The sequence below is a fragment of the Carlito syrichta genome, unplaced genomic scaffold (genome assembly GCF_000164805.1).
Source record: "Carlito syrichta isolate Samal-C Ts95f unplaced genomic scaffold, Tarsius_syrichta-2.0.1 Scaffold315126, whole genome shotgun sequence".
Lineage (NCBI taxonomy): Eukaryota > Metazoa > Chordata > Mammalia > Primates > Tarsiidae > Carlito > Carlito syrichta.
Window position 1 is genome coordinate 438894 of NW_007259222.1, and position 14991 is coordinate 453884.

A 14991-nucleotide genomic window follows, 5' to 3' on the forward strand; every position below is an offset into this window, starting at 1 on the left:
GCTTAATTAACCCTCCTGGCACGGGTGGCTTCTGGAGAGGAGCTCCACCTCCCAGCACTCCCGAGGCAGAAGCAGGACAGGCACATGATTCTTTTCTACTGAAAGGGAAACTTCCGAGTGCAAAGAGAGGGAAAATGTGCCAGTCGGCCTACTCAACCCCCCACGCACTCAAGGGCTGCGTGTTGGACCAGCTGCCTGGAACTCAGCACTGCCAGACACGGTCACGGGGTGATGAAGAACGTGGGTCTGAGTTCATCGGACAACTCAGGTTCCTGTCCTGGCTCCACCTACCCACATGTGGACTTGGCCAGGGGCAACCTCTGTGGGCCTCCATTTCTTCACCTAGAAAATGGGGGCAATGAGAGCGCCCACTCTCAGAGGGAATCTGTGAGAACTGAAAGGGAAACACAAGGATGGTGCGTGACATTCGGCTAGGACCCCAAGTGCTTGCTCTTATAGAGCCTCACGATCTCCCAAAGGTCTGCTGCCCTTTGTGACCCAAGCCAGTGCACACTTTCGGTGACCAGGGCTCTCAGTGCTGGGGCCACCAGAGAGGTGTGCAGTGTGTTACTCGTCTAACACTGCAGAGCAAGCTACCCAAACCGAGAGGCTTAAAAAAAGAAACTGTTATTACCCCACAGTTTCCGTGGGTTGGAGATCCACGGGTGGCTTCACAAGGGCTCAGGTTTCCTGCAAGCCTTCCTGGAGGTGCCCACCAGGGTCACAGGCATCTCCTGGTGTGAGCAGGGAGAAGCCACCTCCAACCTCATCCTTGTGGCTGTGGGAAGGCCTCCGCTCCCACCAGCCCTTGGTTGGAGCCCTCTCCAGCTCCTTCCATGAAGGCCTCTGCACAGGGCAGCTCACAGGGCAGTGGGTGATTCCTCAGGACGAGGACACACAGGATGGACCCTGGACCCACACCCACCACTTCTGCTGCAGTGTCTTTGTCAAATGTGAGTCACAGCATGTGCACCCATGTTCATGGCAGGGTCATTCTCAATAGCCAAGAGGTAGAACCAACTCAAGTGTCCACTGATGACAAACAGACATACAAAATGTTGTCCATCCACACTGCGGAGCATGGCCCAGTTCAAAAAGGAAGGGAACCATGACACATTCATCAGGGATGGGCCTCAAAGACATGACATGACATGAACTAAGCAGTCACAAAAGGATTCCACTTACACGGGTACCAAGACTCATCAAATGAATGGAGACAGAGTCGAAAGGTGACTGCCAGCACTGGAGGGAGGGCCACTCTTGTTCATGGGTACAGAGTTTCAGATTTGCAACAGGAAGACGCTCTGGAGACCAGTCACACAACAATGTGAATACACTCACAACTGAAGACATACTTAAAGACAGCTAAGGTGATAAATTTTATGTCACATGTATTTTGCCACATGTACAAAAAAGGAAGTCACAAGGCACAGATCAAGGGATGGGGCCATGCCAGGGCGTGAATGCCAGGAGGTGGGGTCACTGGAGGCTGCCCACCATGTCCAGGCAACCCCTGCGAGGCCCATGAGTGCTGGCCACCTAGCAGTGCAGGGCAGCTCTGCCACTCTCAGATACCCCCAGGGTTCTGCAGCACAGAAAGCCACTGAAAGCCAGGTCTACAGCGAGCACTCCTGGAATCACCAATCAACAAAGCCCCATTAAAATTCAACTCCAGCACGGCACTCTCTAGCCTCTAACACATTCCACATGGAATACGGAGACACAATCCTGAGGCCCAACCCCACTCCCAGTTCTGTTAAAGGCCAAGGATAAGGAGGCCACTAAATCCTGGACCCAGGGAGAGAGGGAGGAGAGGCACCACCTTTTCATGCCTGGTTGAATTAGAAGGAAAGCATTTCAAGCACCCTGTTTCAGTATTGGGGCATTTCCCCCACCCCACTGGGATACATTTTATAAAGTGTCATTCCCCCACCACCCCCCGCATCAATTTTCAGGGCTGGAAGGCCCAGCAGAGGCAGACAGGACAAATTCTGATGAAGGGAGCTCATCACATGCAGAGGTGCTTAGCAGAGTACCTGTGCACTGAAGGCCCGACAGGTCACTGCGAGTAAGATGACAGTAGATCAGATCCTGTGGTGAAGGCAGTATTTTGTCTGTCAAGAAGCCTCTGAGACTCCTCAGAAGAACACGGCGTGAAGCTCCGTCCCCCCAGAGCCCACCACAGCCTGTTTCCCATAGCACCAATGCACTGGCGTTCCTCTGTTCAAGCACCAAGTATGTAGTCAGTTTGCAAGCAGAGGTTACAGCTATGGGAAAAGCATCTCCTTGAACACAAGAATCACCCTCGGAGCAGGGAGATGCAAGGGAGGAGGGATGAGACCTGCAGACACGCAGGCGGCCATTATTATTTGCAATTACTATAAGCATAATCATACTTAATATTATACTTGTGGATACTTGAATTCACATAACTTAAAAATCTAAATGGTGTGATACCATGTGGGGTGCAAATTAGACACAGTGTGATAACATAAAGAAATCCTTCCTAATCTTCAGCACTTGCTGAATCTGCTGTGTGTAGAGCACTATGCCACTAGGTAAGTTCTGTGGGACCCAAGAAGCAAACACCTCCTGCTCTTGGGTAGCTCACAGCAATGCCTTTCACTGTGGGCACCCTTGTGGGTGGCTGTTATACCTAAGGCAACTGACAGGTGTTCCCACCTGCCCGGGGGCTTGTCTCCCAGCAGCATGTCTATATGTAGTTTATTTTCTAAGGGGCTGTCATCTGGGTCTGGGAGGCACAGGTCTGGAGGCTGCCCAAGCCAGGTATCTGTCAAGAGGGGCTTCACACGTCTGTGCCCACCACCAACTTCTTCCATAAACCTCACATTTAGGAGAAATGAATACAAAGAGGGAGAAAAAGAGAAAAGCAGAATTCAGAAATACTCACTTCACCAGCCTGCAGAAGGACCAGCCGTTCTTAAAGGCAAGCAAAAGCCTGTTTCAGCAACACACTGGGATGGGCACAACAAAGGTGGAGGGTGTACTGCCCAGCTGCCAGCGTCCCATCCCCCTTGCCCCAGATGCTGAGTCCTCATCGAACACCTCAGAGCACCATGTGTAAGAAAGCCCAGGACACACACAACACAGTACATGAGAAACAATCCCCAGAGAAAGCTGCCTAGTCCTTCCTAGCCATGCCAGTACTACTCGTTTGTTACGGGGTTCCCACTGGCATATGTCTTGTTTACAAAAATTTGACTTTGTGTAAAAGCTAATAATGCCTCTTGTCCCATCAGAAGTTTGGAAGTTCCTAGCAACCGGCAAGACCACGAACTTCCCTAAGGCTAGTATAGAAGAGTGGGTCGCAGACTTCAACGCACATTCGGGCCTCGCAGAAGAGATCAACCCCAGATGGGACTCCCTCACACGGATCTCACTGGCTGGCCTGGGATGGGCCGAGCACCTACCTTTCCAGAGTCTGCCTGAGACTGGTGCTGCTGAGCTGAGGACTCCGCCTCGAGAACGCTGGTGAAGAGACCACCCAGGAAGATTTCCCGAAGACCAGCAGAGGCCAGCTCCCCTAGGACTCGTCACCCACGACTGCACCTGCAGCAGGCCCGGCGCGGTCTCTGCTGGCACACGGCCCGCAGGCAAACAGAGCTGGGCAGAGCACCATCCTTGGCCTGTAGCCCCTCTCACCAGTGGTGCACGTGTGGCCCAGTATTCATTCAGTTTTTTTATAATCTTCACACCAAAAAAAAATAAAAGCTAGACCCTGAAAACAATCTACACCTAACTACATGGAACTTATTTATCCTGCCTCCCAAAGAACGAGTTAGCCAGATATCCGTCATTCTCTTTCTTTTCTTGAAGTTTTATTAAGTCTATGAACAGTGCTACAGTCACACAGCAGAATACTGAGTTCCACCAACACACAATAACGTGGGTGCTTCACAGCAATATAATGTTAAGTTAAAAAAGCAAAAATTGCATATGGATGATGCCAGTTTACAATATTAGAGACACATTCTCTTCAGGATGCCTCAAAACAGTGTACATGTTTAGACCTCTGTATTTCTTTCTAGTCACAGCGCTCACCGAGAAAGAGTCAATGATAGGCACTCGGCCAGTTTCAGCAAAGGATCTGACCTCAGCCCGTGGTGTCCTCCCCAGAGTCTCTCACAAAATCCGTCTCTCTACCCTGCAGCTGCATCCTCCGTAAGCTAGCTCCAAACTCAAGGGCTCCAGCGCGCACAGGCAATTCACAGAAGAGGAAACAGAGTCGCAAACATGAGGGAGAAAATGTCAACTCTGCTCATAATCAGAGAAATGTAAATCACAGCACTTCGGGAGGCTGTCATTCTATGACTACCAAATCAGCAAAAATGGAAAACATGGGACAGCAGTGAATGTGACAGTACAGTAAAACTGACAGGGCAGACGATGTAAGAAGCAACGCAAATGAAAACAAGAAGGAAACTCAGGCAGGTGTACAGTGAAGGGTGCATGGCCTGAGCCACGTCCGCTCTGCAGAGTTTATCCTGAAGAAGTAACTTGTGGGACAGAAACGCCTAGATGGCCAACAACACAGCAACTCGAATCCCACAGGGACACACAAGCACAGGGGTGCTGCTGTGCCACACATTTGGAAGAGTACATGTGGTATTTAACCACACAAGAACCATACAAAACACAGAATGGCAGGTACACAGTTAAAAGCCACAAAACCACACGGACCACCTGCTCAGGGCTACAAGGCCAAGTGAGGAACGCACAGCTCGATGTCTAGAGAAGCCGTGGCTGCTACTTTCTTTGTTCGGTGTTTTGAGACTCTGTGCCCTGCTGTGATTCCCTGAGGGCTTGGTCTGTGACTGTGTCCCGCTGCAATTCCCTATAGGGCTTGGGGTCTGACACTGTGTCCCACTGAGATTCTCTGAGGACTTGGGGTCTGTGACTGTGTCCTGCACCCAGTTGTGATTTCCTGCAGGGCTCAGGGCCTGTGACTGTGTCCTGCTCAACTCCCTGAGGGCTCGGGTTCTGTGACTGTGTCCTCCTGCAACCCCTGCAGGGCTCATGGTCTGGGACTGTGTCCTGCTCAATTCCCTGAGGGCTTGGGGTCTGTGACAGTGTCCTGCTATGACCCCTACAGACCTCAGTGTCTGGGACTGTGTCCCACTGCGATTCCCTGTAGGGCTTGGGGTCTGACACTGTCTTGCTGCAATTCCCTGAGAGCTCAGGGTCTGCAACTGTGTCCTGCTGTAATTCCCTGAGGGTTTGGAGTCTGACACCGCACTCTGCTGCAATTCCTTAAGGGCTCGGGGTCTGACACTGTGTCCTGCTGAGATTCCCTGAGGGTTTAGGGTCTGTGACTGTATCCTGCTGTGATTCCCTAAAAGCTTGGGTCTGCAACTGTGTCCTGACACAATTCCCTGCATGGCGCAGAGCTCCTACCTTGGGAACTCTCACATGTCTCCTCATCGCTGTTGTCCTGGCAGTTATTCTGCCCATCGCAGATGAAGCTCTTGTCGATGCAGAGGCCGTTCTTGCAGTGGTAGCGGGCAGTGGAGCAGAGCAGAGGGTTTGCTGCTGCGGAGGGAAAACAGCAGATCAAAAGGAGGCCAGCAAGTCCCCGTGGGACCCCAGAACTCCCTCCAGCCAGGGCTGCATCCCGCTCTGGAAGCCACGAGTGTGTCTTTGATGGTGGCCAACCCAACACCCGTCCTGGGCAGGACAGGACTTGTTCTGCCTCATTCTACAAGTTCCTTCTCTCAGGGCACATGCTGGTGACCTGTGACAATGACAATATGGCCAGAGGCCGGTGCCTCACCCTGAACTGTCGAGCCCAGGCTGCCCAGCAACTGCCAACATGTCTGGCAAAACTTGAACCTCATGGCCGTCTTCCCAGGGAGGCCCAAGTTGACGGTGGGTGGCACGGGGGACTCATGAAGCCAAGCCAAGGCAAAAGGAGTGACTGGGCCGGACTACAGGCCTCTGTCACCAGGGAGCTACGGCACAATGTGAACCAAGAACACATAGGTTCCCTTAGGTTCCCTGACCGCAGATCAGCCTTTCAACTCGTCCCTTAATGACTCGCTATGTAAACTCAGCAGTCTCAGTTCTTCTCTGTGACTAAACAAGCCATTAACCAACGTGGTCACCACTTCTTGGATAGCTCCTCCACGAGGCTGCCCTTCTGGGCACCTTCAAGGGCCTCAAAAGAAATGGCAGACCTGGGCTCTCCCCTCGCGGACAAGGGTGGCAACCGGCTGGTGGGAGAGAACACAAAACTATGACAAAGCACAAGCATATCGCCAAAGACACCAGCACTTCTGCCGCACACTTTGGCTTGCAGTGTGATTCAACAAGATCCATCTGGGGCTCTGTTTTCAGTCACAAATCATCCAAGCAGAAGCCAGTCCATGTCCAGCATGGCTGCTCATCGATGGTGTGATCTTGGCACATCCTCCACCTCCCTGTCTCGCTACCTTGTCTGTGGACAGGACCAGTCACACGGTGTGAGAGGTCCAGCACAGAGGGGACACGTGGGGTCTGCTGCTCAAAAACCGTAAGGAAATGAAAGACAGCCAGAGCAGAGCCATGCGTGGCGCCCTCCTAAGCTGAACCCTGGCCCGCTGTGCCTGGGAGGCTGGCCCTGCTGCAAGCTCAAGTCTGTATCATGGGACACATGAGCACGTGCCTGGAGTCTGGCAGGCAGCTCAGGCCCGGAAGTACCATGTTCTTCCCCAAGCTGTGGGCTGTGGTCCCTCAGTGGTCCCCACAGGCATGACACTGGTAGTGGGGGGGAGGTGGTCCCGGATCTAGGGTGAGGGGCTGAGCCGCATCTGCCCTGCAAGAGACTGCTGAAATGCTGGGGCTGGGCACCATGCCGGTATCCCCACAGTCCTCAAGTAGGAGGTGGCCGCTGCACTCTACCTTTTGGACTTGCTTCGCCAGCTGTTGTTCAGACTGAGTCCATGGCCACGGGACTCATAAACCTCACAGGGCTGTGCAAACCAAGGGCTGAAGACTTTCTTTATTTTGACTATTCAGCTCAGAAGTTTTGCTCTGAAAGGTCAGGGGAGGCAGAGGGACGCAGAAGCCTGTGCTCTCCATGTGAGAATGTCGTACAGGCGCAAAGTCAAACAAAAGGAGTCTGGCCTGGAAATGGATGTTTTAATTATTCAAGTGGCTGCTGGCCAGAGAAGGGTGCAACTCACCCGGGCCGAAACGAAGGTCTGACTTCAGCCAGGACCAAGATGGAGAAACCCCAAACCACAAGTCACGCTCGGTTGTGTCCAAGTAGCCCTCCAAAGCCTGTGTCCATCACATCCCACCACAGTGGCCAGCCTCTGAGGGTCACATCTATGCGGCTGAAGCGTCAGCCACCGTCAGCTCACCCGCACAGGCTGCCTGGGAAGTCTTTCTAATTGTTCCAAGATGGAGGTGGGGGCTCCAGTTTCTGCACACGGCCTGCTGGAGAAGCCGTGTTGAGTCATCCTGGCTGGGACCACTGTCATCGACTTGACTTTCCCTCTGTCGTAGACCCTTTCAACCTCACAAACTTTCCCAAGGGAAAAAAGACACATGTGTTGGGTATGTATGTGTGCAGCAGTAGCCAGAATATGTAAAGAGCTCTCACAAACCAAAGAGACAAAAGCAGCTCAATAGGAAAATGGGCAAAGGGTGCAGCCAGGCAACTCACGCAGGAGGAATGGCCAGTGGCCAGTGAAGACTGAAAACTGTGCGTGGCCACTATAATAGGGCGCTGTGTGACATGCAGCAGACGTGCCACACTCAGGGCCACCAGATACCAGGCTGCTGGCCAGGACATGGGGGAGAGGGCGTCTCGTGGACCATGAGCGGGAGTGCAGACAGACAGGCCCACCTTGGAGGCCAAGCCATAACACCCAGTGAAGTCCAGGAGCACACAGTTGTGGCCCCGCAATTTCACTGCCTACTATATGCTCCGGCCATACTCGCGAACAAACTAAATGATGGCTGAAACCACTATCTGAAAAATGGAAAAATTAGAAACGGCTCAAATGTTTACTGTAGAAAACAGATACCATGTGCTATCTTGTTCCAAGGGAATATCCCACAGCTGGAACTGACTGCCTTTTCCATAAAGGCAAGATGGTTCTAGCAGTTTGGTCTGTGTCTCTGCTGTATTGACTTGGCCACTGGAGGGCCAGGTAGCCGTGGGCAACTTGTAAATGCAGGGTTGAGTTCCAACAGAACTGTCTGGACAACAACAAGTGGCAGGCAAGACTGGGCCCGCAGGCCAGAGTGCCCATGTCTGCTATCAGCAGCAAAAAGCGAATGAACCTGTGTCAAGACGGATGAAGCTCACAGACATGACAGTGAGTGGGAAAAGCACGTCGTGGCTTATATGCAGTGCTGTGCTGTGCACAGGAATCTGTCCCGCAGCAGAACGCCACTGACCACTGGGGACACAAACATGCATGCGGGGAGAATAAAAACCTGCATGGGAATAAACGCAGGTGTATGACAGCGGCTGCCCCTGGAGAGGAGAGAGAAGGTAGATTCCGAGAGAGGCATGCTAAAGACTTCTGATTCTGCTTCAAGTCAACGTGCTGATGTGTGTTCTGAAACGAGATGCTGGGAATCAGGTATTCACTGGGTTTTCTTTTTCAGGATGTTTGAAAGACTTCGCTGATCATTTTCAAGAATCCATCTGGCAGACACATCTCAGGAGTTCTCTGTTTCCGACTTCTCTCCCACCACAAAGTTCTCCCTGGCCCACAAACACTTGTGTTAGTACCATTCACATTCAGGTGCACAGTTGCTCAGAAAACACAGACGCACCCTTGTAAACAACCACACCTAGGGTACCTCCTTGTTAATGACTCCTCCTAAAACACAGCGTCATTGCCCCAACCTACACAGGGCAGAGAAACTGGCAGAAGGTGGTAGAAGAACACACCCCAAGCCAGCAGCAAGCCAGAGAAAAAGGCTTCCTACCATCAACACACACAGTAACAGTCATGCCTCAAAAGTCCCCGGAGCCTCCTCAAGGGAGGGCCCTCAAGTCACCACATACCTCAGGTCTTGAATCTCCGTTTATGTAAATCCCAACAAGCTCTGTATTCTGGGTCCCAAGGACAGAGCCACTCAGAGCTATGGAAGGGGACAGAAAAACGCGGAAAAGTAACCTCTGGCATTCCAAGAGCTAAAAATTGGACCCCATGGAGGCAGAGAGTGGAAAAACAGGTAAGAGACTGGGAAGGTGAGTGGGAGGAGGAGGGAGAAGACATGGCCTGAAAGGCTTAAACAAGCAGGAGAAAGGAGGGAGGATGCATAGAGCTAGACAGCGGAGTAGGATAGACAGAAACGGGCCGCATCCCTAACTAGATCACTGCACATTAAGTACATGTAACAGCATGCCATGTATTCTATAATGTGTGTAAATAAAAAACAAAATAAATTAAGAAAGAATTCCAAAGGCATAGCAGTTGAGGATACTTTAAAGCGAGACTGGAACGTTCTGAAAAAGAGACAAAGGCAGCCCTGCACTATAGCCCAGTCTAAAATCAAATGTTCCTGAGGTGACCCTGCTCTGCCACCAAAAAAAGGCAAATACAAAAAGCCAAGATGTGACAAATCTCAGAGCCTCCTGCCTAAGGCATGAAGACTTGGCCATGGGCAGACTCAACCACAGTGGCTTATCTCCCCAGAGACCCCAGGGCTACTGCACCCATTTCTCCAGGGCCCTCGTGACCACTTACTGGGCTCAGTGAATTTCAAAGATTGTGTGTGGGCTTCTGTGTCTCGCGGGCCCAGCCCAGAGCCCAGCAAGTGCGAATGCTCTGTGGGCAGCCTTAAGCTGACAAGGAAACACTTCTACTGTGGGACAGTGTATGTCGGTTTCTTTCAGCAACATGTAATGTGCTCCAAATGTTTGTTTTCTCATCCTTGCTGAGGCTTAGCAGTCAGAAACTCAGCACGGCACTTGGTTAACCAGGGAGAGGAATGCTGTATTTCCCGGGACTCGTTTCACTAGAGGTTAAGAGAACTGTCGGCGGAGTCGACTTCAAACACTGAATAGCAGGTGCAGTGGCTCCCTGGCTGTTATGACCACAAGAAACTCGTGTTGCACAGCTCCACCTCCCAGTCCACGGCACTCAGGGAAAAGAATGGCTCTCCCTGCCAGAGGGAGCTAAGGGAACTGCTCAGTGTTTAACTGTACTGTCGGCGCTCACTGCAACCACATCTAAAGGACAGGACCAACGGACTGCTATGGTCACCCAGAAGCAGGTGACCAGCTTTGAGACAGGAAATCAAGCAATCTTTCTCTAGCAGGAGTTGGGAAATGTCCTCGTTAATTCATTTGAAGTCTGTGAAGTCGGCCCCTCTCTGCCCTCAAAGGGTCTGGACCAAACATGCAAACCAGAAACAACTCCATCCTGTGACACTCACCATTCACTTCCTGCCCTCAGGGCTCTGGGCCTTGACTACCCAACCCCAGTTTTCTTGGAAATCAGACAGCTGCACCAAAACTTCCTCTGCTCCAGGACAGACAGAGGGCGCCTGGCCTCCAGAAACCAGAGCCCGCAGCACCCGTCCCTGCACATTACCCAGCCGGACAAGCTCAGCTCCCTTGTGTCTTGGAAGAGGCTCCGGCCCTGGTTGGCCTGCACCAGTGCAGTTTTTACATTCCTTCCATTGTCTGTGTGGCAGGGCCTCGGCCTCTCCAGTGCCCAGGCTACTAAGTCCCAGCCATGGCGGCCCTTGTCCCCAAGATAGAACACGGCCCATGTGTGGCACCTTCTAAAGCTGGAGCCTCTCCGTGTCTGCAGGACAGGAAAGGGGCCCCCCTCTGAGCAAGCAGGCAAGAGGCAGATGCCTTAGCCATGCCCGTCTGCTCTCCGGTCTGGGAGGACCTAAGGACTTTAACGCTCAAAACCTTTCAACAGTCAGTACAGGGCCTCTGGCAGAACTCAGAGTCACTGCTAGTGACCGTCTGTCCCCTCCTCTGAAAGGCCCCCAGGCACAACAACCTCCTGTCCACTACCCAAGCCCGCCTTCTCCAGGGAACAAGGAAAATGCCGCTGCTTCAGCCACCACGTTTCTGTGGACAGCTCCCAAACCTCCCCCGCACTAAACATCTTCCCCCAGATGCCCCGAGTCCCTCCTGCCTGTGGTCCCTCTTCTTTTACAGGGCCACTGTGCCCCAGGGCCCCTCATGCAGCCACGTGACCTCCCTCTCCTCACACAGCACTAGCTCAGGACCAACTGTGCCTCACTGGTACACAACGCAGCCTCCCATATAGACCGCTATAACAGGATAGTGATTCTGGAAGCAAAGTCTCAATTTCTCAACCAACTCGTCTTTGACAAAGCCTCCAGCAATAACCACTGGGGAGAGGAGAACCTACTCAGCAAATGGTGCTGGGAAAACTGACTGATCACATGCAGAAGATTAAAACAGGATCCCTACCTATCACCATACACAAAATTAACTCTAAATGAATCAAAGACCTGAACATAAAACCTCAAACTATAAGAATCTTAGAAAACACAGGAGACACCCTTATGGAAATTGGAACTGGCAACCAATTCCTGATCAGAACCCTAAGTGCTCATACCATAAGAAATAAGATAGACAAGTGGGACCTCATCAAACTAACGAGCTTCTGCAAAGCAAAAGAAATCATCAAGAGAGCAGGGAGACAGCCCACAGAATGGGAAAACATATTTGCCAACAGTATATCTGACAAAAGGCCAAACATCTAGAATCCACAAGGAACTCAAATGCGCCGAAAGGAATAAAACAAGCAGCCCCATTAAAAAGTGGGCAAAAGACATGAATAGACGCTTCTCAAAAGAAGATATACAGGCAGCCAACAGACACATGAAAAGTGCTCAGCCTCACTGTTCGTCAGAGAAATGCAAATCAAAACCACACTGAAATACCACCGGACTCCAGTAAGAATGGCCATCATTAATAAAACAAACAACAACAAATGCTGGTGAGGATGTGGAGGAAAAGGAATGCTTCTACACTGCTGGAATGCATACTAGTGCAACCTCTTTGGAAGTCAGTGTGGGGATTTCTGAAAGAACTAGAAATTGATCTTCCATATGACCCAGCATTCACCTATTGGGAATATACCAGAGGAACGCAAATCATTCTACAAAAAAGATACCTGCATACACATGTTTATTGCAACTCTAGTCACAATAGCAAAAACATGGAACCAACCATGCTGCCCATCAAAGCAGGACTGGATTTTTTTAAATGTGGTACATATATACAACAGAATATTATGCTGTCATAAAGAAGGACAAATATATGGACTTCGCAGCAACTTGGACAGATTTGGAGTCGATCATACTCAGTGATCTATCACAGACGCAAAGAACAGTGTACCATATGTCCTCACTCATAAGCGGATCTTGAACAATTATAATACTATAAGAAAGAGATTGGCAGTAGTGGGAAACTGCCAGGGGAGGGGGTGGGTTGGCAGTTGAGGGAAACTGCTAGGGGAGGGAGGGGCACACCTCATCAACAAGGGTACCTGCATAATCAACATTTATATGCCTAACCCTGAATTATACCCCACATCTTTATAATTTAAAAAAAGAGCTAGAGAAAGAAAATAAATAAATAAATAAACAAAGAAATAAAATACAGCCTCTCATGACCTTGACTCCTCAGGATCTCCAGCCAACAATTCCAAGCACACATCTGCTGTAGTGCTGCGGGGTGAGGAGTGAGGGTGTGATGTCCACCTGGGCTCACACTTCAGCCCTACCACTCGCTAGCCAAACGATGTTGGGGAAACCACCGAACTTCTCTAAGCCTCAATTTCTTCATCTGTAGAGTGGGGATAAAAATAGTGCCCGTGTCCTGGGAGTCTGTGAAAGTTAAACGAGATAATGCACGCCAGGAACAGAGAGCAGGATGTGTCCGCAGGAGACGCTCAGTAAGTGCGTAGAATTATCATTATCGGGGATACACATTACTATAATGGTGACAAGTTCAGACTCTGGATTTACACTGTCTGGGTGCTGTCCCAATGAGACCATCCCTGCTAGCATGCAGAAACGTCCCATACACACAGCACATGCTCAGCCATTGTCTGCCAAGTGGCTCATCTGTCCCGACAGTGTGCATGCCTCCAGCCTCCACACTGGCCCTCATCCTGGAATACACTGTACTGCCAGTGTCAAATGGTCCCCATGCTCCTGGACCCATTCCTCCAACTACTCCCACTAGGAGCCCAAGGGGAAATAGTCTCTCCCAAAATGGTTCCCACAGCACTCCCAATGTCAACGCCATGTGATAATTATTTGTAGGGCGTGTTTCCGTCTCCCTTGCTTGAGTATAACCTCAAGGACACCCAGGTCTGCATCTGACCCCTCTCTGTATCCCCTGTGGCAACTTCCATGATATCCAGCATAGAGACTGTGCAAAGAGGATAAGAAGCTGATAGAAGCCAGGAGCTGGGGTCAGTAAGCAATGTGAGACCTAAACTCACTCTCTGGATATGTATCTGCACCCACAGAAGGGGATCAGGACAGCCACATAGTAAAAATATACCCTGACTGGGGGTCGGGGGACAGGGAGCACGGCCCAAGTCAGCTTGTCATCTTCGTTTAACCCTTTGTTTGTTGAGTTACTCGATTCAGTCTTTCAATAAACATTTATTGACCATTTCCTTTGAATAAAGCACTCCACTAAGCACTGGGGATAAAGTAAAGCCCCATCCCAGTTCTTGAAGCGCTTGCATTGCCGTGGGGGAGACAGCCAAGTCCAATGCCACTAAACAGAGTGGAGACGTGCCATCAGTCAGTGCATGCTGACTGCCTGCTGAGGCTGAGCCTGACCATTCATGTGACACCTCCCGGCTGTCACAATGCAGGAGGGACAACAGAACAGAGAGAGTAAGTGTTCAGGAGAAGAATGAAGTGGGGAACAGAGATGGAGTGGAGATGGGGAGGAAGGTGTTGTTTTTCATAGGGAAGTCAGGACAGTCCTCTCTGATTAGGTGACCTTTGCTTGAGGAAGCCCCAGGATGATCTGGGAACACACAGGAGGAGAGCCCGGGCCAGCCTGGGCCAGCTAGGAGCATTTCCTAGGAAAGCAAGTCTTTAAGGAGGGCTTGCTGACACAATTCTGGAGCACTGGGAAGAAATATTCTCGTGCTGCAACTCCCAGCTCGACCGGTCCATTCACTGGAGGCAAGGCTTCCTGAGGTTACAGTGGGGTGAGGAGGGGTGAGGAGGAAGTGTCATCTGCTGACATGAACAGAGCTGTGGGAATATGCCCGCGCCATGGGGCTCTGTGCACAGAAGACACCGACAGGCCAGCCTGGTGCTGCGGCTTTGCTTAGAACTCAGGGGAGAATTTGTCAGCAGTTCAGAGATACAGTCCAGGACACAGTGGCTTTTCTGGGCAAGACCACCTAAAAGCTGCGGTGGAAGATCCTCAGCTTGGATCAATTGCGGTGGCCTGGATACCTGGCCAGCTCGGTTCTTGGCTGGAGCCCCCATCCTCACGGAATGAAGATGTGGTGAGCTGCGCCGCCAGCCAGCGCCACGCTCCCCTCCAGCCAAGCATGTGGGCAAGGGGAAGAGGGCGGCTAAAACAGCCAGGGGAGAAAGAGAGGAAAGGGCAGAATCTCAGCCCCGAGAGGCTATAGGAGAAACACGGGCGTCGCGCTTGACCTCACCCGAGTGCTGAGTGAACCAGTGCCAGAAACACCGTGCTAGCCCAAAGTTCTGCAAAAAAGAAGATTCTTGTCGTTTAGTTGGGGCCAAGATATCACTCTCCCACAGACCACTCCTCTAAGTTTCGTTTGGTCTTCCTATTTCACTAAAGAACACTTCAAACATAAGCACAGGCAGAGACTGGGTTCATGAACCCCCAGCACTGACCTGGCTTTAACAATGCTCAGCTCTGTTGTAGCCCCATGCCCTGCTCCCCACCATCCCCACCCCCACCAACCCCCAACACGTCCCACCATCCCCTGCCATCTCACAGCTTCCCGCCCCCACCCT

General features: G+C 51.4%; 1 protein-coding gene across 1 annotated transcript in view; it reads right to left on the reverse strand.

Annotated features, from left to right (window-relative positions):
• The window catches only part of LDLRAD3 (low density lipoprotein receptor class A domain containing 3), a 150011-nt gene that overhangs the window by 96499 nt on the left and 38521 nt on the right, over positions 1-14991 (reverse strand). The window contains exon 3 of the mRNA XM_008072338.2: positions 5416-5550. Coding sequence (XP_008070529.1) covers positions 5416-5550 — 135 coding nt within the window. The remainder of the gene's footprint in view (positions 1-5415; positions 5551-14991) is intronic.